At 38.7% G+C, this 26,900-nt stretch overlaps 2 protein-coding genes across 7 annotated transcripts; one reads left to right on the top strand and one right to left on the bottom strand.

The window, feature by feature from the left end:
* The first annotated feature begins 385 nt into the window (after positions 1-385).
* Positions 386-26,666, top strand: LACC1 (laccase domain containing 1). Of its 6 annotated transcripts, none has more exons than XM_068675192.1 (7): positions 462-580; positions 10,916-11,015; positions 20,858-21,447; positions 22,697-22,878; positions 23,354-23,519; positions 25,214-25,439; positions 25,856-26,666. In XM_068675192.1, the coding sequence occupies exons 3-7, from the start codon at positions 20,880-20,882 to the stop codon at positions 26,028-26,030; spliced, it is 1,317 nt and encodes a 438-aa protein (XP_068531293.1). In that variant the 5' UTR covers positions 462-580; positions 10,916-11,015; positions 20,858-20,879; the 3' UTR covers positions 26,031-26,666. The 6 variants fall into 6 exon arrangements, with proteins under 6 accessions (XP_068531268.1, XP_068531288.1, XP_068531293.1 ...); XM_068675180.1 differs by lacking the exons at positions 462-580; positions 10,916-11,015 and adding exons at positions 17,031-17,867; positions 20,153-20,597; XM_068675167.1 differs by lacking the exon at positions 10,916-11,015 and having other exon boundaries at positions 386-597.
* Positions 6,617-14,733, bottom strand: CCDC122 (coiled-coil domain containing 122). The gene is made up of 4 exons (XM_068675212.1): positions 14,527-14,733; positions 12,104-12,502; positions 10,793-10,909; positions 6,617-7,001 (listed from the first exon to the last, which is right to left on the bottom strand). Exons 1-4 carry the CDS (start codon positions 14,638-14,640, stop codon positions 6,849-6,851), a joined length of 783 nt encoding a protein of 260 aa, XP_068531313.1. The 5' UTR covers positions 14,641-14,733; the 3' UTR covers positions 6,617-6,848.
* Positions 26,667-26,900: the final 234 nt, after the last annotated feature.

The raw sequence follows: 26,900 nt of genomic DNA, 5'->3' as shown, positions 1-26,900 counted from the left end.
GACTTTTAGAAAACTGGTTAATTCTGAAAGATTTTTTTCGGCCTTACATTGATGCATGGTGCAGCCACAATTCTTCCCCCGAAGCTTCACGTATGAACCACAGCAGAAGAGCAGGCACCGCATACTGTCACAGCCTCATGCACATGGCTCTCTGAAAATGTGTCCTCTGTTTTGATGACCAAAGTAAATTCTGCACCAGAGGCAAAGCAACATAACATTGGTGACAGTCTCCAGCCCACCTTCCCTTTTCTGTTGTTTACTGAATGTAGCCTTGATGGGAACTCGATGATCTTAGCAGGTACTTTTCATATTTTCTAATACACTTCCTCTGCTTCAGCACCAGAGGTTGTTGTTGGGTCACGTGAAAGGGTTTCATGTGGGGTGTCAGCTTACAGCATGGGGAAATCCTTCCCTTTAGCACCCATCCATACACATTCCTGCATCATGTGACATGATCAAAAAAAAAAAGCAGGCTGTATTATTTCCCTGTTGTGTGGAGTTTCGGTGGTATTTTCCTACTCGTTTACATTATATCGTTGGAATCGATCACCAGTTTCCTCAAACTTTTGCTAAGTGGCAGGTAGGACTCACCGGTTGGTAAGTTTTCTCACACTCTTCTTAACATGCTTGTTGCTGCTTGCTGTTTGTTTTGCTCTTCAGAGTGGGCAGTCACTCCTCTTCCTTCTGCCTGCAGAGAGCCAAAGCCCAAAGTTCCCGTCTTAGCCCCACACCCATCCTCGGAAATGATTGATATGGGGTTGGCGGCATGCTTCTGTGCTGGGAGCTGGGAGAGCCTTATGTAAAGAGCACAAAGTGCATTCACTGAGCTATTCCCCGAAAATCATGAATCATTCTCCTACTGTCTGTGTTTGCTCGTTAAGGGGGAAAAATGCCCTGAGATCAAGCTACTACTGTTCAACGTCACTGTACCAAGAAAAATCCGCCTCAACAGGCTTCCAGGATTTGCTGGAACTAGACACTTTTATAGAAAGCTGCATATATTTCCTTTTTCATATCTTGTATAGAATGCTAATAGTTTAGACAAGACAGTAATTTTTATTTCCCTGTTTCTGTTGATTTTTTCCCTGATGAGTTTTCTCCTGGTGAAGTAGAATTCACTAGTAAAATGTTTGTGCCTTTCTTATTTTTATTATCTATCTGTTAAATATTACAATTCTAAATTTGGAATGCTGCACATGGGAAAATCTGTAAATGCTGTGCGATACAAAGTTCTGTTTAATCAGAAGTGTGCCAAATGCATTTCATCCTGTAAAAACTTATTCTTAGCACACTAAACAAGCAAATGTACATTTCAGCTGTACTCAGTGACAAAACTTCTACAAATTCGGTGAAGATAGACAACAAAGCCTCAAAGATGAGAAATGAAATTTGCTTAGGTGTCCAGGTAGTTGAATTAAACACACAAATAGTATGTTTATGTGGGATAAGAGCCCTCAGCTGGCATTTAACTGGAATGGTGATGTGGGATGACATTAGCAGTTGGAGCTTAAATCCTCTAACAAGTTATTTCAGAGAGGGAACAGATTTTTTGCAACATGGTGGCCTTCATACTACACAACACTAGTATTTAAGAGTTCATACTCTATGTGGTTGGAAAAGCATAAGTAGAACGGATTAAGGACTGACTAACACATTCCCACAAACAATTGTCAAAGAAGGTCCAATATATAAGGGGGTATTCACACTAGGACTATGCAGACATATTTATTAGGACCAATACTAGTATTTTTATTTGATACAGAATATAAGATAAACTTAGTTCCAGTATAATTTGTTAATGACACAAAAATGAGAGAATGGTTGTAAATAGCATAGACATACACAGCAAAATAAAATGGTTGAATTTTATCTATATTTTGTGGCAAGAAAACTGAGAAACACATTTGGTAGCTGAGATACCTTAAAAATATTAAGGACCCCAGTAAACAAGAGCATGAGCTTTCTTGGGAAGAACAGAGTCAAAAGGAGTACTAGAAAGTTTAGGCTTTGGATGATAGGAAAGTCTATGTAGGAGAAGGAAACCTTTCCTCTGCATAGAGCTAATTGGAGTATTTCATACACTTCACGTGTTCACCTTTGTTAAATGATTCTAAACCAGTTAAAAAGATGTGCAAATAAGCATGGAATTTCAATGAGATACTGAAATTTACTGAGAACAGGTTATAAAAATAACACAACAACAACAACAACAAACAGGTAAAATGTAGGCCTAAGTTATTTAGTAAGTTATTTATTTTGATATTAATGAAATGTCTTGGAAGTGTGTTGATACAGAGAAATTGCCTATTACCCAGAGAAATAATAATGAAAATTTTTCTTGGTCAAAAAGAAAAATAAAGTGTGAAATTTTCATTAAGTTAGAAGGTTTGGATTGTTGTCTAGAGTAGTTTTAAACTGGTAGTAAAGCACACTGTCCAACTGTGACATTATAACCATGTTAACACAATAGTAAGCATCAAAGTAATTTCTGTTAATTTACTTTGTGTAGCTGCTACGAAATGTATCTTCATGCACTGGTTGTTCTGGTACAGAAATAATTAGAAACTGACTGTGAAAGCAGGACAATGTAATGTCACCTTAATACCAGCAGGACAATGTCACCTTAATACCCTGGGTGAGAATTTTGGATATTGTACCTTTTTGGGGGAGATACATTAAGATAAAGCTCTCATTCAGATTTGACAGTCAGTAACTTTGACAGGCTTGATCAATTTAATTCAGTAAGCAGACAGTGATTTATTTATTCTTTAATAATTTAATGGAGAGAAACTACCTGCTATAAAGTACACTTACTTGACTGCACGGCTGAATAAATTCAAATTTGAAATGATACTAAACAAATAAACAAAAAGAACAGTTAATCACTGAAACTAACAAACAGGCAGTAAATTCTCAAATTCTCTAGATATTCTCAAATATCTGGAAGATATGCATGAATCAAATGTTAGCTGTTTAGCTGTGTGTAGGGAAGACAGTTGTTATTGCTTCAGTTATGTGCAGCATAAATGACCAGATAAAGTCCTGTTGGTGCTTTCTGGATGGACTTACAAGCAATAAATGAATGAGTCACATCAGAACAGAAAGGTAACTAAGATTAGGAGTAAATTTTCAGATGTCTCTCTTTGTCTTCGTTTAAAATAAATCAGATTTAAAAGTTTTAACCAATCAAATTATTCCTATCACATTACGGTTACTATAGCATAGGATATTGAGGTTTTATTTCTCCAGTATCGCGTTAAGGAAAGTAGCCTGTTCCATAAAATCATAGAATGGCTTGGGTTGGAAGGGACCTTAAACATTACCTAGTTCCTTCCAGCCTCCCTGCCAGGTTACCCAGGGTCTTCAACACCTCGTCACTGGTCTCCACCTGGACATGGAGCCATTGGCCACCACTCTCTGGGTGCAGCCTTCAAGCCAATTCCTTACCCACAGAATGGTCTACCCTTCAAATCCTTCTCTCTCCACTCAGGAGATCAGGATGTCATGTGGGACTGTGTCAAAGGCCTTACAGAAGTCCAGGTAGGTGACATTGGTTCGTCTTCTCTTGTCAAGTGATGAAGTCACTCCACCATAGAAGGCCACTAGATTGGTCAGACGCAATTTGTCCTTGATGAAGCCATGCTGGCTGTCTCATATCCCCTCCTTGTCCTGCATGTGCCTTAACATTGCTTCCAGGAGGAAGTGTTCCATGATCTTCCCAGGCACTGAGGTGAGGCTCACAGCTCTGCAGTTCCCTGGGACTTCCTTTTGACCCTGATTTAAAAATGGGAGTGATGTTTCCTTTTTTCCAGTCACCAGGAACTTCACCTGACTGCCAGGACTTTTCAAATAGGATGGAAAGAGGCCAACTCCATCAGCCCATTCCTTCAGGACCCTGGGATGCAGGGCATCAGGTCCCACAAACTTGTACCTGTTCAGTTCCACCAGGTGGTCTCAAAGCCGCTCTTTGCTTGCGGTGGGAGGGACTTTGATGCCCCAACCAAAGCTTGCCCAGAGGTTCTGTGATTCAAGATGTTGGAAGCCTGAAAGGCAGTGAAGACTGAGGCCAAGAGGTTGTTGAGTACCTCAGCTTTCTCCATGTCTGTTGTTACCTGTTCTTCCCTCTCACCCATCAGAGGGGGCACACTCTTTTTGTGCCTTCTTTTCTGGCCAACATACCAAGAGAATCCCTTCCTGCCATTCTTTGCATCCCTTGCCAAGCTCAGTTCCATCCATTCTTAACCTCTTTAGTCTTAACCTCCAGTCTTAACCCCTTTAATGAGCTCATCCCCACTGGTGAGCACCAGGCCCAGTGACGCTTCTCCTCGGGTTGGGTTGTCTCATACCTGGGCCAGGAAGTTATCCTCAACACACTCTGGGAGTCTCCTGGGTTGCTCACAGCCTGTTGTGGGGCTTCCCCAGCTCACAGCCAGGTAGTTGAAGTCCCCCGTCAGGGTGAGAGCATGCGACCATGATGCTTCTTGTAGCTGAAGCTAGAAGGCCTCATCAACAGCTCAGGCAGCCTGTGGTAGACCCCAGCCACAAGGTGTCCTTTATTGGTCCAGTCCTTAACTTTTACCCACAAGTTCTCAACCTATCTGTGGCTGCTTCTCAGAGGCATCTCTTTGCAATCAATCCATTCCCTAACACAGAAGGCTACACCCCTGCCCCTCCTTCCCTGCCAATCTCTTCTGAAAAGCTTATAGCCCTCTATTCCACTGTTCCAGTTGTGTGATTCATCCCACCGTATTTCCGTGATAGCAATCAGGTCATAGCTTTCTAATTGTGTCATCTTGACAGCACCGTGGTTTCCAACTCCTCCTGTTTGTGTCCCATTCTGTGTGCGTTGGTGTGGAGGCACTTCAGCTGGGCTATCAGCCGCATCACCTTTTCAGAGGAACCCTTGCTAATTGCTTTGGGACAGTTCCCAAGTGTTTCCCTGTTTCCTAAAGTGACAATGCTCTCAGGTTCACTTCCATCACTCAGAAGTACATCCTCTTCCCCCACCACATCTAGTTTGAAGCCCTGCTAATACACTCAGCCACCTTGCTGCCCAGAACACTCTTGTCCTACCTGGTTAAGTGTGCCCCATCCAGTGTCAGCAAGCCTGGTCTCTCTGAAGAGTGTCTGAGATGACAGAACCCAAGACTCTGAGCATGGCACCAGCCACGCAGCCAATAATTCACTTGATCCATTTGTCTCCTTCCTCTTGGGTCCCAGTTTCCAACTGGGAAGACAGAGGTGAACATGAACTTGCACTCCCAATCCTTTCAACATCTTTCTGAGGGACATAAAGTCCCTTCTGGTATTTTGGAGCCTTTGTTGCAGCCTCATTTGACTTTACATGTAAGTGTAGCAATGGGTGGTAGAATTCTGGCCTCACCAAGCCTGGAAGCCTCTTTGTAATATCACGAATGCAGGCCCCAGGTAGGCAGCAAACCTCTCCAGAGAGACTATCAGGATGGCAATAGTAATTTGGCTGATAAAGTCATGAGGGAAAACGACTATGCCAAACTAACCTGAGTCTAACAACTAAAGTAGAGAGACAGCCTTCATGAATCAGTATGTTGATTCAAATCACTTTATATTAAGAAAAATATACAGGAAAAAATAAATATACATGAATATACGAGTATCCAAAGGAAATTAATATTAGCATTTCATTTTAATGTTTGCTTTCCTACACTGACAACATATAGGCAGTTTAACAGTTTTAATAGTAAACAGTTCGCTAAAATCTTCATTTTCTATTCAGGTGTAAAGATAAATTTAAAGACAATACCTCAAATAAAAAGCTAACTACGTTCACAGAACAGATAAATGTTACAGGTTACAACCAGACAGAACTATTACTGTAAGTGTAAGAACAGACAAAGTACTGTAAATTCCTCAAATGCCAAGCACATAATAAAAACAAGGCAAAGAAAAATATCCACTACTCACTATTTTAACAAGAGCTTTTAATATGTGGTCATTTATGTTGAGAATAATCTCACCTAATATTCAGCACTTAGGTGTTAGATGACTGGTATTAGTTCAGATCCTCTGCTCTGTCAGTTCCTCTAAAATCATTGATCTGCAATGCATTACTGTCTCTAGATGGCAAATTCCATTTTAAAAGCTGTCTGGAGCTTTTAAAAGCTCCTCATGTATTCATTCCTCTTTACTAACTACTTGGGAGACATGTTTGTCATTTGAAATCAGCCTGTTTGTACCCCACATCTGAATACACTTGTTGCCAAGCCTTTTATAGCAGGAAAGCCTATGTCCACCTTGTCCCCCACACAAGGACATTCTGGCAGACACAGGGCAAACAGGCTATAATATCATCTATATGAATTTCCTGCTCAGCAAAATATAGGCCATCAGAGCTTTGATATCCCAAGAAGGCAAATATATGCTGATACTGTTTTTTTTTCTGTAGGAAAATAAAAGTAGATCTCAATCTTCAGAGATCTAATCAAATAAAAAGGAGCTCTTCAAATGTTATTTGTTTGACTAAATGAGTTTTAAAGTAAAATTGGCACATACTTTGTAAACACCTGAAAATACTGATAACATAATTATTGATAACATAATATTGATAATACTGATATTCTTCTCCTGGCCTTAAGTTATTCCAAATATTCCAAAGCATTACAGATTGAGCTCTGCTTAGTCTAGGCCACACAGTTAAAGTGAGAAAAGCTTAAATAAAAAAAATAGATAGATAGCTATTGGACTACTTCACTGTTGTAGCATTCCCAAAAGAAAAGAAAACAAACAAAAAACAACCTAATCTGTCTGGAAAGTTTTACCCACATTATTGTACCCCATTGTAGCTTCATTAGGATATGGTTATGGTTACTCTATAACTCCACTACTCCAAGACACTTTCTTAGTTCTGCTGCCTTTTTCTCCATCTGCTGAATGTTCCAGTGCCATTGTCTTTTATTTGAATGGAGTTTGTTTAGTTGGCAATGCAAACGTTTTAGAATAGCATCATATCTCTTATTCTGTACCTGATAAAATAGAATAAAATAAACATCAAATGTTTTTCCAAGTAAAAGTGTATTTACAGAGGTGTGTTCACCTCACCTAACTGTGTAAGTGTAGATTCTGACATTTGACTGTGTCATTCCATGATGACTTTATAGATACTGAAGAAACACAGAAACATCTAAGAAGCCACTCATCAGATTTATTGCAGTTATCTGCTTTAGGATAGTATCAGTCATCTGCTTTAGAGCAGTATCAGTCATGTCTCTTTCTCCCAGAAATAAATAAATAAATAGATAGATAGATAAAAAGAAAAGAAAAAAAAAGGCTGTTTCCCACTACGAGCTTAGGTGACGAGTTCAGTGTGGAGACCTGGTTTGTAGATGTATAACAAAATAAATCCCACCCAAAGATTCATAAGTGAGCATCTTACAGCTGTGGCAAGACTTTGTATGTGGACCACTTCAGATTCCAGAGTAAGAGGTGAGAAAGGATGAAATTTTCATTCTTTGACAGCTGTGCTTATGTATAAGTTGGAATACAAACAAGGTAACCTAAACGTAGTAGCACCTTCACTGTTGCAATGCACTCAGAAAGGTAGTAAGCTTAGTAAGGCAAAACTCTAACAACGCAGTACCATATCAATTTTGCCCTCAATGCTGCATTATTTTGAGAAGTATTGCTCCCACAGGCAACCCTGTAGAGATTTGCATTCTGAAGTGTAAAAATGTGAGATATTTATTGTAATAAAATGTAAATATTGTCTATTCACTTAAGGAAAAACTGGCCTCACTCTAATTTGAATGACATTTGAGTGGTAGTATTTAACTCTTCTTGTGTCTGTTTGATGAAACATTACGGTTTATTAATTCCACACATGATGGCATACAGTTGCAACGGAATTACATTGCCAGCGACTTCTGTGAGTCACTGCTTAAATTTCACACTAACTTCTTCACTTTTGTTTCATTAATTACACTGCCCTGTTTTACCTGATTTTTTACCTGCCCTATTTTGCCCTGATGGGTTTCCTGGCTCTCCACTATAATCCTTCACTATTTTTCTAGGGATGCAGTAAGATTCAGTCATCCAAATGAGTGCTTGCCAGATCTGAACATTACCAAGGACTACGTCACACAGCTTTGAAACATTTATGACCAATATTATCCACGCTTCTTAGAAATGTGTCTCTAGCTTCTTTGCTGGGAACTGTCTGGAACATCCACTAAGACAAGGAGCATTCACATGCTTACTGAAAACCAGAGAAGGGGACTTTGCTCTTTTATTAGGCATCGTGTACATGTAAGTTAATCATTAGAAAATACATTGTCTGGGCACTTGTGGAATCTCCACCACTGGAGTCCTTTAAGCATAGGATGGACAAACGCCTGTCAAGAATAATAAAGGTGCACGATGATGTGGGGAAAAGAGGGCAGCAGGAGAATAGACATTCTTCAGAGCTTTTCTTTTCTAATTAACTAATATAACAACCTATTTTCTATTATTTGTGGTTGTCTTGTAGTAGTTACTATGACTGAATCCTCATCTCTACAGAAGTAATCACCCTCATCTATTGACCTTTCCCTATCCAAACCTAGGAATTGGCGAGGCTTTTTAAGAGATAGGTATTGGGGTTGTGATTCAGGAGAGAATGAGACATGGCCTACAGGCTAATTAGACATCCACTGCTACCCCTGTCATGAATAGGGGAAGCATCCCTGTTATAAATTAAGTGTATGGCATACGAATTAGGCATATCAGAGCACAGAGTTTCCTTGGAAGAAAGGAACCTTAAGGGACAAATTTCCTTGCAGAAAGATGTTTCTTTTTAATTTCCAAAAAAGATTTTCTTTTTAATTTCCAAAATTCACCTTTTAAATGATTCAGAACATCTGCTTTAGAAAGGCATTCCAAATCACATTCCTGGACAATGTGTTTAGCTAGGGAAATCTTTGCAGGAAACCTGAGATAACACTTCGGCAAAGCGGGAATTCAGTCCATGCAGCTTGAGTACTGCCTCTCACCATTGCTTCAACAGGAATTCTGTAGGCATTGAAGTATAGGGCTGTATAGGGGCAAACTTTGACGAGTGCTTAAAATCATTGCTGAATCAAGGCTCCAAGAAACTCTACAGCAACAACAAACTTCTTAACCAGACATAATGATTTCCTTTATCTGAAGGCTCAGAAACCTGGAAGCTCACATCTTCTCTGCAAATTAACGAGGGGAGGCCAGTTACTCCTGGCCCAAGCACTGCAAGAAGCTGAAAATCCATGCAAGATGTAAAAGTACTATGACAAACTCTGAAGCCTTGAGGTGGGGTCAGTTTGTAGATTGACACCTGGCTTTTGAGGTGTGACCTACCCTACATGTCTACGATCATGTTTTGATCATTAGAGACCTATAGTATTATACATACTATAGAAGTCCAGAAAGACTAGATTATGTGGCTCACCTGTAGGTGCCATGAGCACCTACATTTGGCCAACTGATCTCTTGACTTTATTAACTGGACTGACTACACCTCCATTGATTATAATGGGAACTGACTTGTGCAGCCACTTACACTCAGCCAATCACTTTTAGGTGTCTTGAGCCAAATCCCAACCTTGCAGATCAGTGGATCTTCATCAACGTCTCCAATGTCTCCCTTTATTCACATGCTTGCACTAAGCATTCTTTCCTGGCTTGTGCTGAGGGCTGCTGGGTATTAATGTTTCTGCTTGTCCATTGTTAGTTTATACATTAAAAGTTGGACTATTTTCTAGAGAACTCTTAATAGAAAATAATACCCTGAAACATTTGATTTTTAATCCTGCTTCCTTCTGAGGCAGAAAGATCTTATAATCCAAACAACTGAAAAAATACATTAACCTTCACTACTTAATTGGTTCTGATAACAGAACAGAACATTATTTTTAGGCTGCCTAATTTCAGCATGGATTTAGAGAACTTTATTAGGAAGCTGTTGCCTTGGTAATAAATTATTTTTTCAGACGCTGAATAGCAGAGACTAAAGTGGCTGTACTTTGCTCTTCAGTTTAAAAATTCTCTGCCATTTCCCGTAACACAAATGATAATTCTTTTTTTCTCCTGCATTTTACAATGGCAATAGAGCTAACCCCAGTTCTGTTAATCTTTATATTATCAAGCTTTTATCATTACATTTTGTGGAATTTATTTGAATTAACAAGATAAATGATGTGAAACTTCCAAACTAAAACCCATGCAGACATGCAAAGTATTTTAGTATAGAACAAAACATAAAATACAGTTCAATTACCTACAAAGAGAAGCGTTTAACTATTTATCAGAATTTTATCTTGTCAGCTACATATTAGCTACTCTGTTATCCTTAATTTAATGTCAACTCAAATTAGAGAGATTCATTGGAAAACCATTTTCTTGGTGCAATTGATTCTCCCATTAATGTGGTATCAGGAACCATGAGACAAGTCATGAATAATCAAGTCAGTAGTGAGATTTAAAATATTTCAAAAGTATTACAGAAATAACAAAACAGACATCTTACTTTACTACCGTTCAGTGACACCTTTCTTTTCAGAACTTCATTCCAGAAGTTAAAAGCTGAACTCCTTCTTGGGAGACTTTACAAAAAAATGTCCGTAGCTTTATTTTATCTCACAATAACAAATACAAAAGACTAGCAATACCAAGAACTTAAGAAAGCACAGTTACTATGTGTACTTGAATAATGTATGGCCAGCAACCCTGTATAAAGTACTCCGAATCTGATCTGCACTATCCACCTTTTATCAGAGAACTGCAATTATATTTTATTGAAATGACTCACCTCGATTTCTTTTTTAAGCTTAGCATGCATTTTTTTTTCTTCTTCCAGCAAATCTGTTTTTTTATTGATGAACTCTTTCACCGATGTGATCTCATTTTTTAAAAGTGTAATTTCTTCCTGCAGGTTTAAAATAGAGAAATCCCCTTGTTTAAAAGGTTGCAAAATACATCTACTCATCTTATTACAACTGTCACCTTTTAACAGTCTCACTTCATTAATAAAGGTGAGATAAATATCTTTATTACACAATTGCACATTAAAATAATCGTTAGGAATTAAATTAATAATTTAAGAATCATAATTAAAATTGATTATTAAAATACTTAATAATATGGTTTTATGTACTTTAAAAGATACTCTCTTGCTCCAAAATATACAAACAACTGTAACAACACAGGAATCTGAATTCATTTGTGTGCTTATACTTTTGTTTTAAATTTAATTTACTGCAAAATCAGTGAATATTTCCTGTAATATTTGAGATAGTTTTCTTTCTCACAGGCAAATACCATGTTTATAGTCTTCATGTATTGAGATTTTAAAAGTTGCTTTCATCAGTTGAAAGTTGTTTTCATCAGTTAGAAGTTGTTTTCATCATTATACTTGAATAAAGTAACACCACGTTTTCAATAACACAAGTTGCATCATGGTGGCAATTTGTGACTTCATTTCAAATTCATACGTGCTTGCTCACAGATTGGCAAAATTTTGTGGTGGGGACTTCCAACATTTTAGCATTTAATAAATCTTGCAATTAGGCTCTAATAAGAACAGCCATGTTAGACTGAAACACCAAAACAAATGAATGCTTTCTGCCTCCTCCTTTTTATAATCTTCTTATCAAACCTACCTCCTGTAGGCAAACAGCTCAACTGTAGTTCATTACCTGACAACAAAGTTAAACGAGTACTACGCTCTTAGATAAGAAGTATAAAAACATGGCTATATTCCATTGCTGAAAAGTGAATGCTGAAAAGTGTACACGTAACTTTATCCGACAACCAACATAATCCCACAAATCACTTGGCAATGATAAACTTTAATTTACAACCCTGTAATTTTTTTCTTAGCTGAGTTCATTCAATCTCATAGAATGAAGACTTTAAAATAATATACAAGTAACTGGGGCTGATGATTTTTTTACTGCAGACTGATGTCTTAATTTCTTCAATTAATTTATCCCTTTAAATGATTCTCTATTCCCCTAGTCAATCCATCGTGGATGTAAACTTATTAGACAAAATAATCATACTAAACTATGCCAAAATTAAATCAATCAAAATGAAATCAATCAAAGAGCAAATATAGTACCTGCACTTGTTTTATAAGAGAGCCTTCTGGATTCTGGAGATCATGCATTAACTCCTCTTTCTTTGTCTTCAGCTCTGTGACGATGGCTTTCTTGTTAGCAAGCTCAATCATAACTGGCATTTTACTTTCCATCTCCCAAAAGAGATTTTTATGAGCCTTTATTTTTTCCCGATATTCAGTATTTCTTGCAAATATCATCTCATACTCTTCCTGTATTGTTTCTGCATCAAACCTCAGCTTCATATTTTCAAAATATAGGGCTCTGACTTGGGCCTCCAGGTTTTCGCAGTGATGCTTTGTCACTTCTATGGCATCGTCTTGCAGATGTATTTCCCTTTCTGTTGTTTTTGTTTCTAACAGGATAGAATTCATTTCTTTTTCTAGTTCCTGAAACTTAGCCTGTAAAATATTGCAGTATTCACTTAAGAGTATTTTTATTTGAGAGGAAGCCAGGTATCTAGTTAAGCATTGTAATTTGTATTTCTTTAACAGAAACTTATCTTCACTTTCTTAATGGGGTTTGAATTAAAGTTATTATTTCTTAAAATCATCACCTTAGAAGCATAATGGACGAATATCTTGGACTTCTCGCCTTAGATTGAGTCTAAAATATGAAATGAAGTATTCAAATTACTTTGATTTCCCCATATTTACAAGATACATAGTACTTGACGGACCAAACCCAATCTTAAAGTTTGTTTAACAGAATCTCTTTTAGCCTGAATCAGACTAAAACCACATGGTACCAAACCCACAGCTCCAGGAAGCAGTACTTCATGCCGTCATAAGACGGGAGGGTTGAATTGCTGCCTCAGAAATGTTTGTCTCTCTGTTGACTACAGAGGTAGCCTAGATGACTAATATGGGTTTAACATCTGATTTGTAGGTGATGCAAGTTTGCTGTGGTGAATCCCACCCTAAGTAACATCCAACTATTGTGTATGAAGTGAGAGAATGTGCACTGTGACTTATACTGCCTATTATATTTTCTCTAATGGAAGCATTATGTGTGCCATGAAGTATCTGATTCAATGCTTTGAACAGAATAAGGCATTATCAACTGTTAAGAACAAAATGTTTCTGCATAACTTTAAATTTGGAAATCCTGGGTTACAGGTTTAGCAGGATCAGTATCACTGCCACAATTTACTGGGGAAAAGACCTTCAATTTTGGAAATTACGTTTTACATATCTACTGTGACACATACACATGGGAATAGACTGGAAGATGAGCAAGAAGTTCTGCATTCAGTTCCCAACTATTTTATTTAGTTGTTCTGCTAACAATAATGTTTCTATGGAATTTCCTAATGTTTGTGTTTTGTTGTTTGTTTGTTTTCTTTAAGAAAAAGAAAGATGTTGGAGAGGAAGATATGAATACATGAATTATCTAGGACTCTAAAGTTCTGTGGGTTTTTGAAAACTGAAACTCTTGTTTTAGTTGCTTGATCACAAGTTAATTGTTACAACATCGTCATATTATGTTACAGTAATGTTATTAGGTATATATATTACAGTATATTATTAGAAGAAATCTTCTTGCAAGGTGTGGCCAGTTATTAGACCTTCCTAACCAATAAAAGTCTTCACTGCTCCTTCAGAGAAGTTATCTTTGTGCAAAATTTCAAATATCAGTTATTTTAGTTATCTGTTATTTCTGTTGTAGAGCTATTTGCAGATGTTATAATAGGATTTCCTTTTGCATTCTCTCATGCTCAAAATCGTCTTAACACTATTGTGGTTTTCCTCATACTTAATATATATGTCTCTTGACAGACATTTGGTCCCAGAGTTTAAATGACAATTGAAGGCTTAACAAATTCTGTGAGAGATTGTAACAGAAGTGATTATTTAGTCTTCAGGAATACTACACAAATCTAATGTTTAACAAAATAATTAAAAAATAAAAATAATTAAAATAAAAATGGTATTTAACGACTCTTTAGGACATCCACTAAACATGCAGAGAAAAAATACTCTGCACAAAGAAAAAAAAAGTAGTCTTTACACTAAGAAAAACTGATAGTTTTGGAAAACCTGACAAAAAGGATGCTTTTTTTTTTTTTTTTTTTATTAATTTCTTAGCTAATCAGCATGAAAAATACAAAAAGCTCTATCTTTATATTGATTATTTAATGTTTTGGCTGTTTCAGAATTTTTTCTCAAAATAATAATAAATAAAAACTTCTGCTAAAACACTCTAATGAAGTCTTAGCTAAGGAGTAACCTTCCAAATAATGATGCATATGCAGTTTCAGCAAAGCTTAAATAACACACAGAGGAATAGAATAGCTGCTTTACGCTTACTTAAATGCAAACAGTCAGAAAAAAAATGTACAATCACCTTATCTTGTTCCCAGGAATACTTCCTGAAATAATTAATAAATTAAATTAATTAAACTCTTCTAAAGAAAGGTTATTACCTGTAATTGGAAAAGAACTGCTTTGTTTTTTTCTATCTCTGATGACTGTAAATGCTGCTGCTCTGCAACTTGTTTTACCACTTCAGTTAGTGACTGATAATTCTGCTTGGCCATTTTATACAAGAGCTGACCTACAAAGACATGAAAGAGAAGCGACTTCTGTTATCAACATTTTATTTAATTGCTAACTGTTAATGTAAGAGTACAATAGTACGAGTACAAATAGTAAGGACATCCTGATACTAAATTCTGTTTAGCTACATATACATATTCCTATACGCTCAGTTTGGTTTTGTTTATTTTTTATTACCAAGAGGTAAAGAGGTTACCAATGGGTACACGCTCAGCGACAATGACTGAGAATTAGAACTCTCACTTCAGAGTTTTATACCATAAAATACTACAGTGTTCTTCTGGCTTCTGCAAAGAACAGATCCTTATTTTTTTAATCACATAAACACGGAATCACAGAATGGGTGAGGTTGGAAGGGACCTCCAGAGATCATCTAGTCCAACCCCCTGCTTGAGTAGGGTCACATAGTGCATGTTAATGTAGTCATCTTAAATGCAATGTAGAGCACATCTTCATACTTAGCCTGAATATTTATATTATTGCAGTTACCATACTGCAGCTGCGTATTAAATATACCATATTTCAGCTGTGTATTAACTATTAAACTATCCTTAATTTATGACAGAAAGCAAATGGAGAAAGCTGTCGCACTGCAAGCCACAAACCAGTTTCACTACAAAGAAAGCCCCGATGACAAGTTAACATTTAGTACTATCCTGGTATCACTTCAGATAGCATAAATTAATGAAGATAATCTGTATTGTAATAGAAAGTGAAACTAAACTGTGTTGAAACCATGCAAATGTGACTTGACACAAAGTGCACCTTCGGTATGTTAGGTGGCACACAGATGAACTGCGAGGTGGTAGGCTTGGCCAGGAAACCACCTTTATCATTTCGTATTTAGGGCTGTCGCTACTGCCGTGCGGCCATCCCTCATTTCTCCCCTCTACCGTGTTCCCCCAGCACCCTCAGCACGGAGAAACCTTTCCTCTTGTAGCACAGAGCCCCAAACACCCAAAAATCGCAGAGATGAGCAGAGCCAGGCAGCTGCCCCTCACGCTCCCGCCCCCTCAGGGCGGCTGTAATGGCCGCCCCCGCGCCTTCCCGCCCAAACCGCCGGGCATGAGGCGGTGGGGAAGAAGGCGGTGTGAGGGGGGGCAGCCATTGCCGGAGAGCAAAGGGCGCTGAGGGGGTCGGGGGAGGGCGGCCGTGCCTGGCAGGAGACGGAGCTGAAGCTGAGGGAACGATGCAGCCCTGTCAGAAACGGAGTAGAGGCTGCGCCGTGGGGCTCAGAGGGGAAGGGTGGGCTGGCTTGCCCCGCGGTTGGGGCACGTTTATGTAGCTCTTCGGCACTTTTATGTCCTCAGAGTTAGCAAGCAGCGTTGTATTAAACTGTGTTTTCTGTCATAATTTGTTAGTGTTCGGTATGCACTTCAGAGGACCTAAGTTTTTCTGAGTGCCGTTGAGTTCCAAGAAAAAAAAAAAAAAATCATAAATGTTGGAAAAGCCCTTCACTATCATCTGGTCCAACTGTCCCCCTACCACCAATGTCACCCACCAAACCACGTCCCTAAGCACCAGGTCCAACCTTTCCCTTAACACCCCCAGGGACGGTGACTCCACCACCTCCCTGGGCAACCCGTCCCAGTGCCTGACTGCGCTTTCTGAGCAGAAATGTCTCCTCATTGCCAACCTGAACCTCCCCTGGCACAACTTGAGGCCATTCCCTCTAGTCCTAATGCACAGTTGTGGACCCATCTTGCCTACACAGATATTCCTCACAATTCCAGGCTAAATAATTTTAACATTAAACTACACTATTTTTATAATTTAACAGCTCAACTATGCATATGGTGCATTTACTTCATCCCTTTTATGAGATGGCAGAAGCTCAGTATAATACACCAGCTGGAGAAGTAATCCCAATTTGTCATTTTCAGTATTGTTTTGTATCCTGACAATTTTCAGACCTTTTCTTTATCCTTCTACAGCACTCTGTACTGAAAATAATCCCTGTAGGTCTTTTTTTTTTTTTTTTCTATTTAGTCTGATTAAAGGAAAGATGCTTTGTTGGTCTCTCTTCGCTGAGCCCCTGCTGTTAATTTTTAATGTCATGCCCTAGTTCAGCCACATTTGACAGTGGGCTGAAAGCCTCAAAGATAACTGCTTTCTGCAAACCTCATGAAAATTAGAAATGTACTTCATGTAAACTTCCTCCACTGGGCAGAGGAAGGACAAGATAGCCACATCAGTTCCCTTTGGGACTGAATGAGAGAAGAGTTCAGTTCTCATCCCTTTGCCCAGTGTATGCTGGAAGAAAAAACAAGAAGGACTCCAGAGGTATGTCCTGGGCCTGGCAGAAACGAAGGTGTTTGAAGGGAAAGGATAGGAAGGATAGGAAGGGAGAGGAGTCATAGAAGAGCAATTTCTAAGAAATCTGACTTTATAAACTCCTCTGTTCATGGAAAAAAATATTTTAATTTTTTGTGTCTGTTCCTTCAGTTGTCATATACTTATCATTGCTATGACAATGATTTTAACACAGTTGAGAAAATGTATTTATTATCATAGGATTCGTGGACAAACCCTGATACAAATGCCTTGTTCCCCTACTTGCCTTCTGACTGTTGAATTGCCCTGTCAAAACACTGGCTTTTTTCACCAAGCGCTGCAAAATTTCTCGCTGCTCCAAAGAGAAGTTTCCTTCCCCATTTCAGGCAGTGGCAGTGAAGACTGGCATCTCTTAACCCCTATCGGAGCCCTTCTGAATGTGCTTTTTCGTGCCCGACTGCTAAATCCTTCACTGGAACGTGCCAGCACACGTGTCTTGCCTTACAGATCCCCCAGAAAAGGAAACTTCTGGTCTGCACAGGTGTTCCCTTAACTTCTCTGTCTTCTTGTTCTGCTTTGGCGTACCATACGTCTCTGAATCTGCGATTGTGCAAAATGAATGCACTGGCATGCGTGATGACAGCAGTAAGCTACATGGCAGGGTTAATGCTGCTTCCGGGTTTAGTCCTTAATCACGGTGATGCCTTCAGTACAGTTTGTTATTTCCTGGGGATAGTGACAGCAACAAAGCAGGGTCTCATCATGAAGAAGAAATACAGGTTCCCACTCCGATCTTACCTAGAATCGGAATTTCCATCTTGTACAAGTCAGCTGCAAGGCTGACAGTGCGAAGTGAGATACATATATAAAGCTGGCAATGTGTGTTTGTAACAGATGATATCTTGCAAGAAGTTAAAACGATTGACTGCCTGTTGTAAGTAATTTCTGTGTTTGAAACTCTTGACTTATAAAAGCTGTGTGTACTTCAATTTTTTAATTTGAAGTGCTGATTTCTGTTTCTTCCACCTTTCCTAAGCACCCTTAAGTTAAGAGAGGCGGAATGTTTTGTTTTAATCCAAGTTAAGAGGTTTTTAAATTGTTTGTTTGCTTGTTTGTTTTGCTTTGTTGTTGAAATTTTATTGCAAGTGTGCTCGTATGCCCGTTGATTTGGACTGCTTTAATGTTTTCTCTGGGCATCTCTCTCTGGCATGATGTTAAATATTTCTTTCCTTTTCTGTTTCCCAGAACAATGTCAGTTCTCTGAGTTTCTGTACGATAAGAAGATCTGTAGGACTCACAGATACAGGAAATTGCCAGCAATCTCGTCTAGACCAACAGAGAATTTTCAGAACTGAATCTGGGTTTTCTGAAAGTTACTTTTTAGATGTCTTTCTGGGCTGTCTCTTCTCTACCACCTGGTTTGACGTCCTTCATAGTTTATTTTCACTTTGCATTTCTTGTTTTCACTCTTGATCCCCTCCTTACCTCTCCTCGCTTCTCATCATCTGTCATTTTCTTTGATTTTATTTTCTTGAAGCCTGTGCTAGAGAATCTTAATACTCTCCACATTTTTGTGCAGTTTCAGGAAGTGAGTGGAATGGCTGACAGGTGGCCTTGGCTTCAAGTTTGTGCAAGTATTTGCCTTACACTGTGTACTGGAACGCACAACTCCTTTATAAGAGCACTTAATGCTCTCTGATGCAGTTATGTGCAGCGTGAATTTCCATTTAACACGGAACCTAGAGCGTGTTGCTTAAAACCTGAATAACCATGCGTGCATTTCTAATAAGTCAAAGCGTTGCTTTGCTTGGCAAGCCCTTATTTTGAGAAGGGTTTTGTTTGGGGGACTTAGAAAGCAGTCATGAATTTCTATTACGAGTCTGAGCAAATTTACTTCTGACACCAGTGACCTCAGTAGAACACTGTGATGCAAAACTGGAAGGATATGAGGGTGACTCAGCCCCATTGTTCCCTGTGTGTACATCTCAATAATTGCTTCTGTGGACTTTTTGCAATGCATAGACAGCTTATTAGCAATGCAGGCAGCTACCTCTCCCTCAGCAAACACTTTCCTTCCACCCTTTCTTTGGTGGTATTCTCACAGGGAAATGTGAGGACAACAATGAACTCCACTTACTTTCCTCTGTTGACGTATCTGAAGTGGAGCAATAATCTGTTTTCCCACTACACCCCTCTGTTGTACTACCTTTGCTGAGGCTTTTAGCTATAGTTAGGTTTGGACTTGTCATATTCTTACTGACCTCCCACAGAGTCAGGGTAAGGAAAGAAATCTCTGGATTTCCCAAGTCATGATGTTTGATATGAGTCTGTTTCAACGCTGTTTCCCTTGCAAGATGTCTTCTCTAAAATCTGTTATCAGTTGTGTGCAAATAACACCCTGAGCAAAATCGAGAGTCGTAAATTCCTTGGCAGATGCTATTATCTGCTGTCCCATTTTGATGCTTTCCGTTCACCTGTTTTGATAGTTGCTAATTAATCTTTGTAAGTGTTCAAGTCGCAGAAAGGAAAGCATCATTTTCAGTCAGGATTGTTTTTCTTCCAGTCTGGAGGAAAGAACAATGAAGAAAATAAAGAATGCATTCTGTAAAACCTCCTCTGAATAAACAGTCCAATAAAACAAGGGTCTATGATCAGATATGAATTTGTGTTCATGCACAATTCATTCCCGTGCAGAGAAATGGCAACATTAAGGAATAATCTAAATAATTATGGCGTCTTCCCACTGGTGATAAAGCTGAGTCACATTTGTCCCAGATAAGGCACAGTGCTGAGTCATGAAATTGCCATCTGCTCAGGTTCCCAAAGAAAAGGGATCCAGTCTTATGAGCCAGACCTCTAGAAGTTTTCACTGGGAACAGTGAAAAATCATCAAACACAGAGAAAATAAAATTAGATGCTTCTAAGGGAATATGTAAAATATGCTCTCATAGCAGAAAAAGGAAGAAAGAGATAGGCAGGTTTCCAAAGCAGACAGGAAGGAAGTCCAGAAGAGAAGGGGGGAAAAAAACAACACAGAAAAATGAAAGTACACCATGAGGCACAAGACAAGCCATGAAGACAGGATGGTTTTGAATAATCTCAATGCATCTTGATTTCAGAGCAAAGACTGCAGCTAGCATAGCGAAGAAACTGAAACCAGAGGCTGTGCATGGTGTTTTATTGTTTTCATTTGGTTGTGTGTATTTCTTACGTTACTAGGTAAAGTTTCAGTATCCTGTGCTGAGTTCCTGTGTGTCCCGAGAAGAAGAACTGTGTCTAACACATACCCCTCGATGTAGAAGCCAGAAATGAGCAAATTGATATTTTTGGTTATGCAAAAGGGAGAAGTGTAAAAAATCTTGCAGAGGTCAGCGGGAAAGTTGTGGCTGTGCTCTGAGCCCCACAGCCGTACTGCCAGGAAGGGTATCAGAAATGAGCTCCACCTCAGCAGTACGTGTGTGAAACACTTCAAAAAAAATGTTCTAGAAAATCTTCCAGTCCCAGCAAGCTGATGGCATGAAAACCTCCCTGTCTGATTAGCCTTACAGGAGGTCCGAGCACTCAGAGGTCAAGAAGATCGTTATGTTAATGTGGGGCAATTGAATCAATAAATCTAGTATTTGGGACGAGCCTTTTCTCATTTCTGATCTGGGATAAAACTGAGGTAAGTGTGCTGGTAGGGAAATTTAAATAAATGTAAAATATTTCGCATCTTCTGTAATTTTCTTTTGCTGCAGTACTTTTTCTGCATTTTCTTTTAAGGCAGTGGAGGAAATCCTAAGACAATAATTATAGCTATGTCACCTAATCTACACAACATCACTAAATACTTTATTAAATGCTTTAATAACATAACTCTATGTGTTTGGAGTAATGGTGTCATCTTGGCTTTTTTTTTTTTTTTTTTTTTTTGGCTATTTGTAGGAATCTTGAAATTGCCTGGACTATGGTGGAAGCAATACTGATTGATCTGTTCAGCCTCCCAGCCGTCTTGCAGAACAACATCCAAGGACTGCTATGTAGGACGCTGGAAACTATTGAGAAGTGCTCTTCCATCCCTGCTCCATTTATTTATGTCATGTGCTGCCAGGTGCAGGGCAGTGAAGGGAAGGGTGAGCAAGATTCCTTGCTTCCAGCTCTGAGAGACTTCCAGAGTCTGAAGAAAAGACTTGAGGTGGTACGTGCTCTGACTACAGCCGCTGCGTTGTACACCATCAAACAAAGACTTGATGAAAAGGACATAAGCAGCATTAAAATTATTCTCCCTACCTTAAGGAAAGCATTAATGAAAGTATACATAGACCATCTCTTTACTCCAGTCTACCAGTTTGAATTTGAGGATTTACAGGTGGCATCAGATTGTAATAACCTACAGATAACTGAACCTCAGAGTGAAGAGCAAACGCTTTCCACACAGGACGTGGCGCTCATCCAAAATGAGATTCAGACGTACTTGGAAAGCCTGCCGAGCCTGAAGGGGGAGCTCACCATCCTCAAATCTTCCCTGATCCCAGGTAAAGTGGACAGCAGCTAATAGATTCTATGTAGACTGTTCGCAAGCATATTTCTTCAAGGGAATTTCAAAATGGGTAAGATCTGGAAATGACTTTAGGCAGCAAATATCTCTATATGGTCCTGTAATAATGTCTGTACGAGGGAAGGCATCAAAGGAGATAGAGCAAAAGTCTGTTCCAGACCTGGGGCATGATCAGTGGAAAGAGAAGCCTAGGTTTAGCATTATTGCAGGCAGTAAAATCAGTTCCACTCTGTCTGGGGATTACACACTTTGGGAGTTACCATCATATTCTGGAAAGACAGGATGAGAGCTTGGCCCAGTCTTCAGCCTTATGTGCTCCTGGTTAATCAGACTCATGTCTCAGAGTCCGTGCCGTGGCATGACCCAGTTTACTGCAGTATGTCTCTCAATTAGTGTTAATTATGGGGTCTTCTGATTCAGAGGGAAGCTGAGGGGTTTCCTACTGCAAAAATTTGGAACTGTTTTTCCCTAAAAACAGGTCTGAAATGACCAGAACCTGAAAGGCACTCTAGTTACGTAAAGCCGTCTACCTTCATTGTCCTTCAAGTTTTTATCTGTGACTTTTGATCACACTCCATAAAAGACATTCTGAATCTCAACTCTGATTATGTCAATGAGCATGTCAGCTATTAAGATAGCAAAAAGCAGTTCTAAGAGTCTCTTTGTTCAGCTTTGCCATGCAGGACCCTCCCCCTACCAAAAAAAAAAAAAAACAAACCAACCCACAGAGATTCTGTTTGGTGCACGAGACCACAATAAAGTCTCTACACTGTAAACACAGAAGATTTTTCAAAAACACTAGTTCTTGATCCTCTCAGTGTACTTCAAAAAGATGTTTGAGATTGTGTGAAGTCTTGAGAACTAATATTTAATTTGCCACAAAAGCTTGGGAGATGCCACCTTGGAATGTTGCTTTAGAAATAGATTCTCCTTGTCCTCTGTGAGTTGCCTCTTCTCCAGGATTTGCACTACAACTCTATGAAAAGCCAAGCAATAACTGCCAGAACTCCATCTCACTCATACCCCTCTATCTAGACTGCAGAGGATTGTGATTATGAGCAAGAAGGAAACTTAAAATCCTTCAGTTTAAATGTCAGAGTTAAATAGGAGGTAAAGCAGCACTCAACTGGTTTGACCAATTCCAATTATCTTCAGTATAAAGCCACATAATATTTGGACTGGTCTTTTGTTAAAAGCAATTGTTTGTTGTCTTTTTGCCTTGTCAGATGATATCTTCCTCCATGGATTCACCACAAGGACAGGTGGGATCTCCTACATACCAGCTCTAAGCTCCTGCAATCTCTTCAGCAGTTCTAAGAGGAGGGACCCACAAGTTGTTGTTAAAGAAAATCTCCGCAGGCTGGCTAATGCTGCAGGATTTAACCCAGAGACTTTTCACAGAGTCAAGGTACCTTATCAAACACTAGATTTACATAAACTGATCAAATCTTCCTTCATGCATCACTGGCTAAAACTGTAGGCATTATTCTTATCTTTCTCAGCAAGAACTTGTGAAAGGCAGGCCAATTAGAACATTTACTCTGGCAGTTTATCTGTGGGAACAGCCATCCCAGCTATCAGCCATTTGGTGCAATATGGAGAAGCAGCACTGTTTCTTCCAAGTGTATTCTAACATTTGACTTACCACAGGGTAGAACAGTCAGATAAATGATCAGCGCAGTTTCTCTTAAAAGGAAACAAGCAACAACACTTCTTTGGTGTCTTTCTACAGATATATCTGCATGTCATTTAAAAAAGGGAATGCCTGATTTCCATGCAGAGCAGTTGGTGCAGAATAGAGTGTTTTATGGAAAAAAAATTACATTAGTCAGAATGTTTTTTACTGTCTCATCACTGTGCACATTCTGTTTTTGTTTTGACAGACTGATCACGCTAATGCTGTGTGTATTATGGGAAAGACAGAGCCTGACAGCTATGATGGAATAGTTACGGATCAGAAAGGTGTTACAATAGCAGCTCCAGGAGCCGATTGCATACCTGTGCTGTTTGCTGATCCTGTCAGAAAAGCCTGCGGTGCTGCTCATTCTGGTAGGAATTTTAAATCACAGAAATAAAAATAACTAGAAGACCCCTGTTAAGGGACAAAGAATTAAAAATTAGCAACTGAAGGTGCAACTAGCCTTGGGAATAATTTGTTTCTCAAGCTATGAAATTATTTGATTTTATAGCTATAATAATAATTATTTATGTCTTTATACATCTATTTTTCTGAGCTGGTAGCCAAAACCAAATAAATCCTTTCTTTGCCCCATCAAACTTCATATGTAAAAAATGTCCTTAAAACCAAAGCCCTCCCCCCAAATCATTTTGAATCAGAAGAAATATTTGGTTGACGCAAACAATGAAAAAACAACTGAATTAGGGACGGTTAGGACAACCTGGGGAAATACCTGACTTCAGATTATGCCCAAGCTCTTAGGCTAGAATGTGTACACTATAGTGAAATTTTAGTTTTGGGGCTGTTTTATTAAAAGAAAAAAGATCTATTTATGAGGTCAGAGGGAATGTATGGCTTTAATGCTAGTACGCACCTTCATATACACACTTTTATATTTGTTAATTTTCATAAGGGGGTAAAAACTTTTAATTTTTCTTCAGTAAAGTTGTTTTCTGTCTAGGTTTCTCTAACCTTGTAAACTTAGGTTAGAGAAATTAAGCGGAACAAGAATTCTACCATGGCTGTCTGGGAGGGAGGGGAATGTTGTGTTTTTTAATGGGGAGAAGGGATGGAAATAATTCTATCCACTCTTGGAAGTTTTAAGGGTTTGAAGTTTTACACTGTTTTGCATTAAACCTCATAGCTGTCAAATATTTCATTCTGTAGTTGCTCCTTTCCTTGCTGCCTCTTCATTTATCTCGTCCTGCCTTCCCTGACTCACCACGCTGTTCCTCCAGCCCACACTGCTGCCTTCTCTAAGCATACCTCGCATCTCCAGTCTGAACTCCCACATTCCATCTCCCAAGTTATGGCCCTCATTCCCACATCACATTCCTTCCAAGGTTCTCAGTTATCTTATAGTTTTTCTTGCCTAAATCCTTTTCTTCCTGGCCAGCCCTGCTTAAATCATGTTTAACTTGAACACGTGTTGCTCTGCATACAAATCCAGACAATTAGGTATAAGGTCAAGTCAGTCTTTGGATGTTGAAAAACAGAATAAAAGTTATTAGGATATCCTATCCATCAGAATGAGACACTCCCTGTGCAATGCAAAGACCTCCTAGGACTCAAAATGAGACATAAGAACTCAAAGCTCAACTTTCTTCTACTTGTTCTGAACAGTGACAAAGTGTGAAGTCTAAAGCTAGAGACTTAAGCCTCCTTTTTTTTGTATAATAACAGTAAAAATATTTTTACCATGTTATAAAAATGTGTTTTTCACTGTAACATATTTCTATTATGATGTATGCTCACTGAAGTGTTCCAGGATCAGATGAGCTGTAATATATGTTCTAGCTGCCAAAAATGGGACACATGAAAGAAGGAATTCAGGAATCCTAATCCAAACTCTCCTCTCTACAACTACAAAATGATGACAGCATAATCATATCACATTATCCTATCATATCACCATATAAAATCATGACAGTTGTTGATGTGTTATTTTTTAATATAGAGAATTGCTGTATCTATTCATTTATACTCTGAATAATAACATGCTTTTAGTTATTATAAAATTCAAGAGAAAACTTACACATTTTTTTCAACCTCTTACTTCTCACAGGATGGAAAGGCACGTTGTTAGGAGTTTCTATGGCCACGGTAAATGCGATGGTATCTGAATATGGCTGTAACGTGAAAGACATCCTTGTGGTCCTGGGCCCTTCTGTAGGGCCTTGCTGCTATAAACTACCTCACGAATCAGCTAAAGAGTTTCACAGAATTGATCCAAAGTGTGTGAGACACTTTGACTCTGCAACTCCCTATATTGATATTAGAAGAGCCACACGGTAAGTCTACTGAGCACGTTTCCATGACATACACTGTTTTTGTGTTGCACTAGAGATGACAGCAAAAGAACTTCTAGTGTTAATTCCACATTAATTATCAAAATAGAGTATTACCCAGCAGTACTACGGTGAGGGTCCTCACCATCTTAAAGTGCTCTCTAAGTAATGTGCAGAGCTGTGTTTCAGATATTATTTTTATTGTTATACTGGTTTCTGAAATATAAAAAAAACGCACAAATTATGTATTTTAATGGTTGCAGAAAAGCAATTTTTAAATCTAATATTGGGGAAACAAAAAAGTCCCAACTACAATATTAGCACTTGACCAACCTTCAATTAGTACTTGAGGTGCTGTCTGAATGATAGGAATGTAAAGGTGTACAACAATTCCTGTTTTCTGTTTGTCTTTCGTAAAGGATTCTTCTTGAGAGTGGTGGGATTCTTCCTGAGAACATCCAAGATGATTCTGTCACAGACCAGAACCAAAATATCACATTCTGTACTGCATGCCACCCTGATAAATTTTATTCTCACTTTCGTGATGGCACTAACTTCGGCACACAGATTGGTTTCATATCAATCAAAGAGTGAGATAGTATCTCGTACTCTGGAGTAGTATTTAGACAACAAGTCTGGTGTGTTGACTGTTATCCTGCTTTCCTGGTAGATTTTTTTCCTTGTTTCTTTCATGGACTTGTGATGGAAAGAGTAAACAGGCCTTAAGATTCTTCTGCGTCTTCCATTCCTTGTCATTCTGAAGCAAGAAGAGATGTCTAAGATATGGATCCAATAATTCTTGTGTGAGCCACGTTCCAAAGGAAAAAAGGACAGCTCCCAACAGTAACAGTAAAACACATACACTAAAAGCAAGCAAACAAACAAACAAAAACCAACAACAACAAAACCAAAGCCTTCATTATCTTCTGGATGAGTCTTCTGAATGAAGTTAAGGCTGACACTACTGATAAAGGAAAGGAAACCTGTCTTTTTAAGAGGTTGGGTACGCCCATCAGTGTATGTTTCAGCTGAAGGTTAGCCTTAAAAAAAAATGATGTGCCTCCGATTGTTTTTGTTTAGATTAGCTTGAAAAAGAACTTCAAAGCACTTACAAAAATAACTTGAAAGTGAGAAGCAAGCAAGGTCCTTTGGGGCAGACATTGTAAACGTTTGAATGTTAACTTAAGCATTTTTTGATTGTAAAAAAAATAAAACTAAGACTGAATATAATTTGGTTTGTATGGTCATGTTTCCTGAGGATTTTTTCTTTGTCATTTGTGCTGTACTAATGTCCATTGAGACAGTTTCCACAGTGCTCAGTTATTTAATAAGTACCCAAAAAGGAGAGTGAATTTATCCTCAGTTAATGTTACTGACCAATTGCTGACATGTTTGTATCGCTAGTAAATTCAAAGTGTGCACTGCTTTCTTATTGCCACAGATATTTGCCTCTAGATGTTGTGG

The sequence above is a fragment of the Anas acuta genome, chromosome 1, assembly GCF_963932015.1.
Source record: "Anas acuta chromosome 1, bAnaAcu1.1, whole genome shotgun sequence".
Taxonomy (NCBI): domain Eukaryota; kingdom Metazoa; phylum Chordata; class Aves; order Anseriformes; family Anatidae; genus Anas; species Anas acuta.
This window is presented reverse-complemented; position numbering and strand designations above follow the sequence as displayed.

Coding starts and splice junctions, on each gene's coding strand:
- LACC1 (XM_068675167.1), top strand. CDS start 452: ATGATCAAAAAAAAAAAGCAGGCTGTATTATTTCCCTGTTGTGTGGAG. Junction 598..20,857: donor CAGGTAGGACTCACCGGTTG/GTAAGTTTTCTC, acceptor GGCTATTTGTAG/GAATCTTGAAATTGCCTGGA. Junction 25,440..25,855: donor GATATTAGAAGAGCCACACG/GTAAGTCTACTG, acceptor TCTTTCGTAAAG/GATTCTTCTTGAGAGTGGTG.
- CCDC122 (XM_068675212.1), bottom strand. CDS start 14,640: ATGGCCAAGCAGAATTATCAGTCACTAACTGAAGTGGTAAAACAAGTT. Junction 10,910..12,103: donor CTCTTATAAAACAAGTGCAG/GTACTATATTTG, acceptor TTAAACCTGCAG/GAAGAAATTACACTTTTAAA. Junction 7,002..10,792: donor AGCTTAAAAAAGAAATCGAG/GTGAGTCATTTC, acceptor CTATTTTATCAG/GTACAGAATAAGAGATATGA.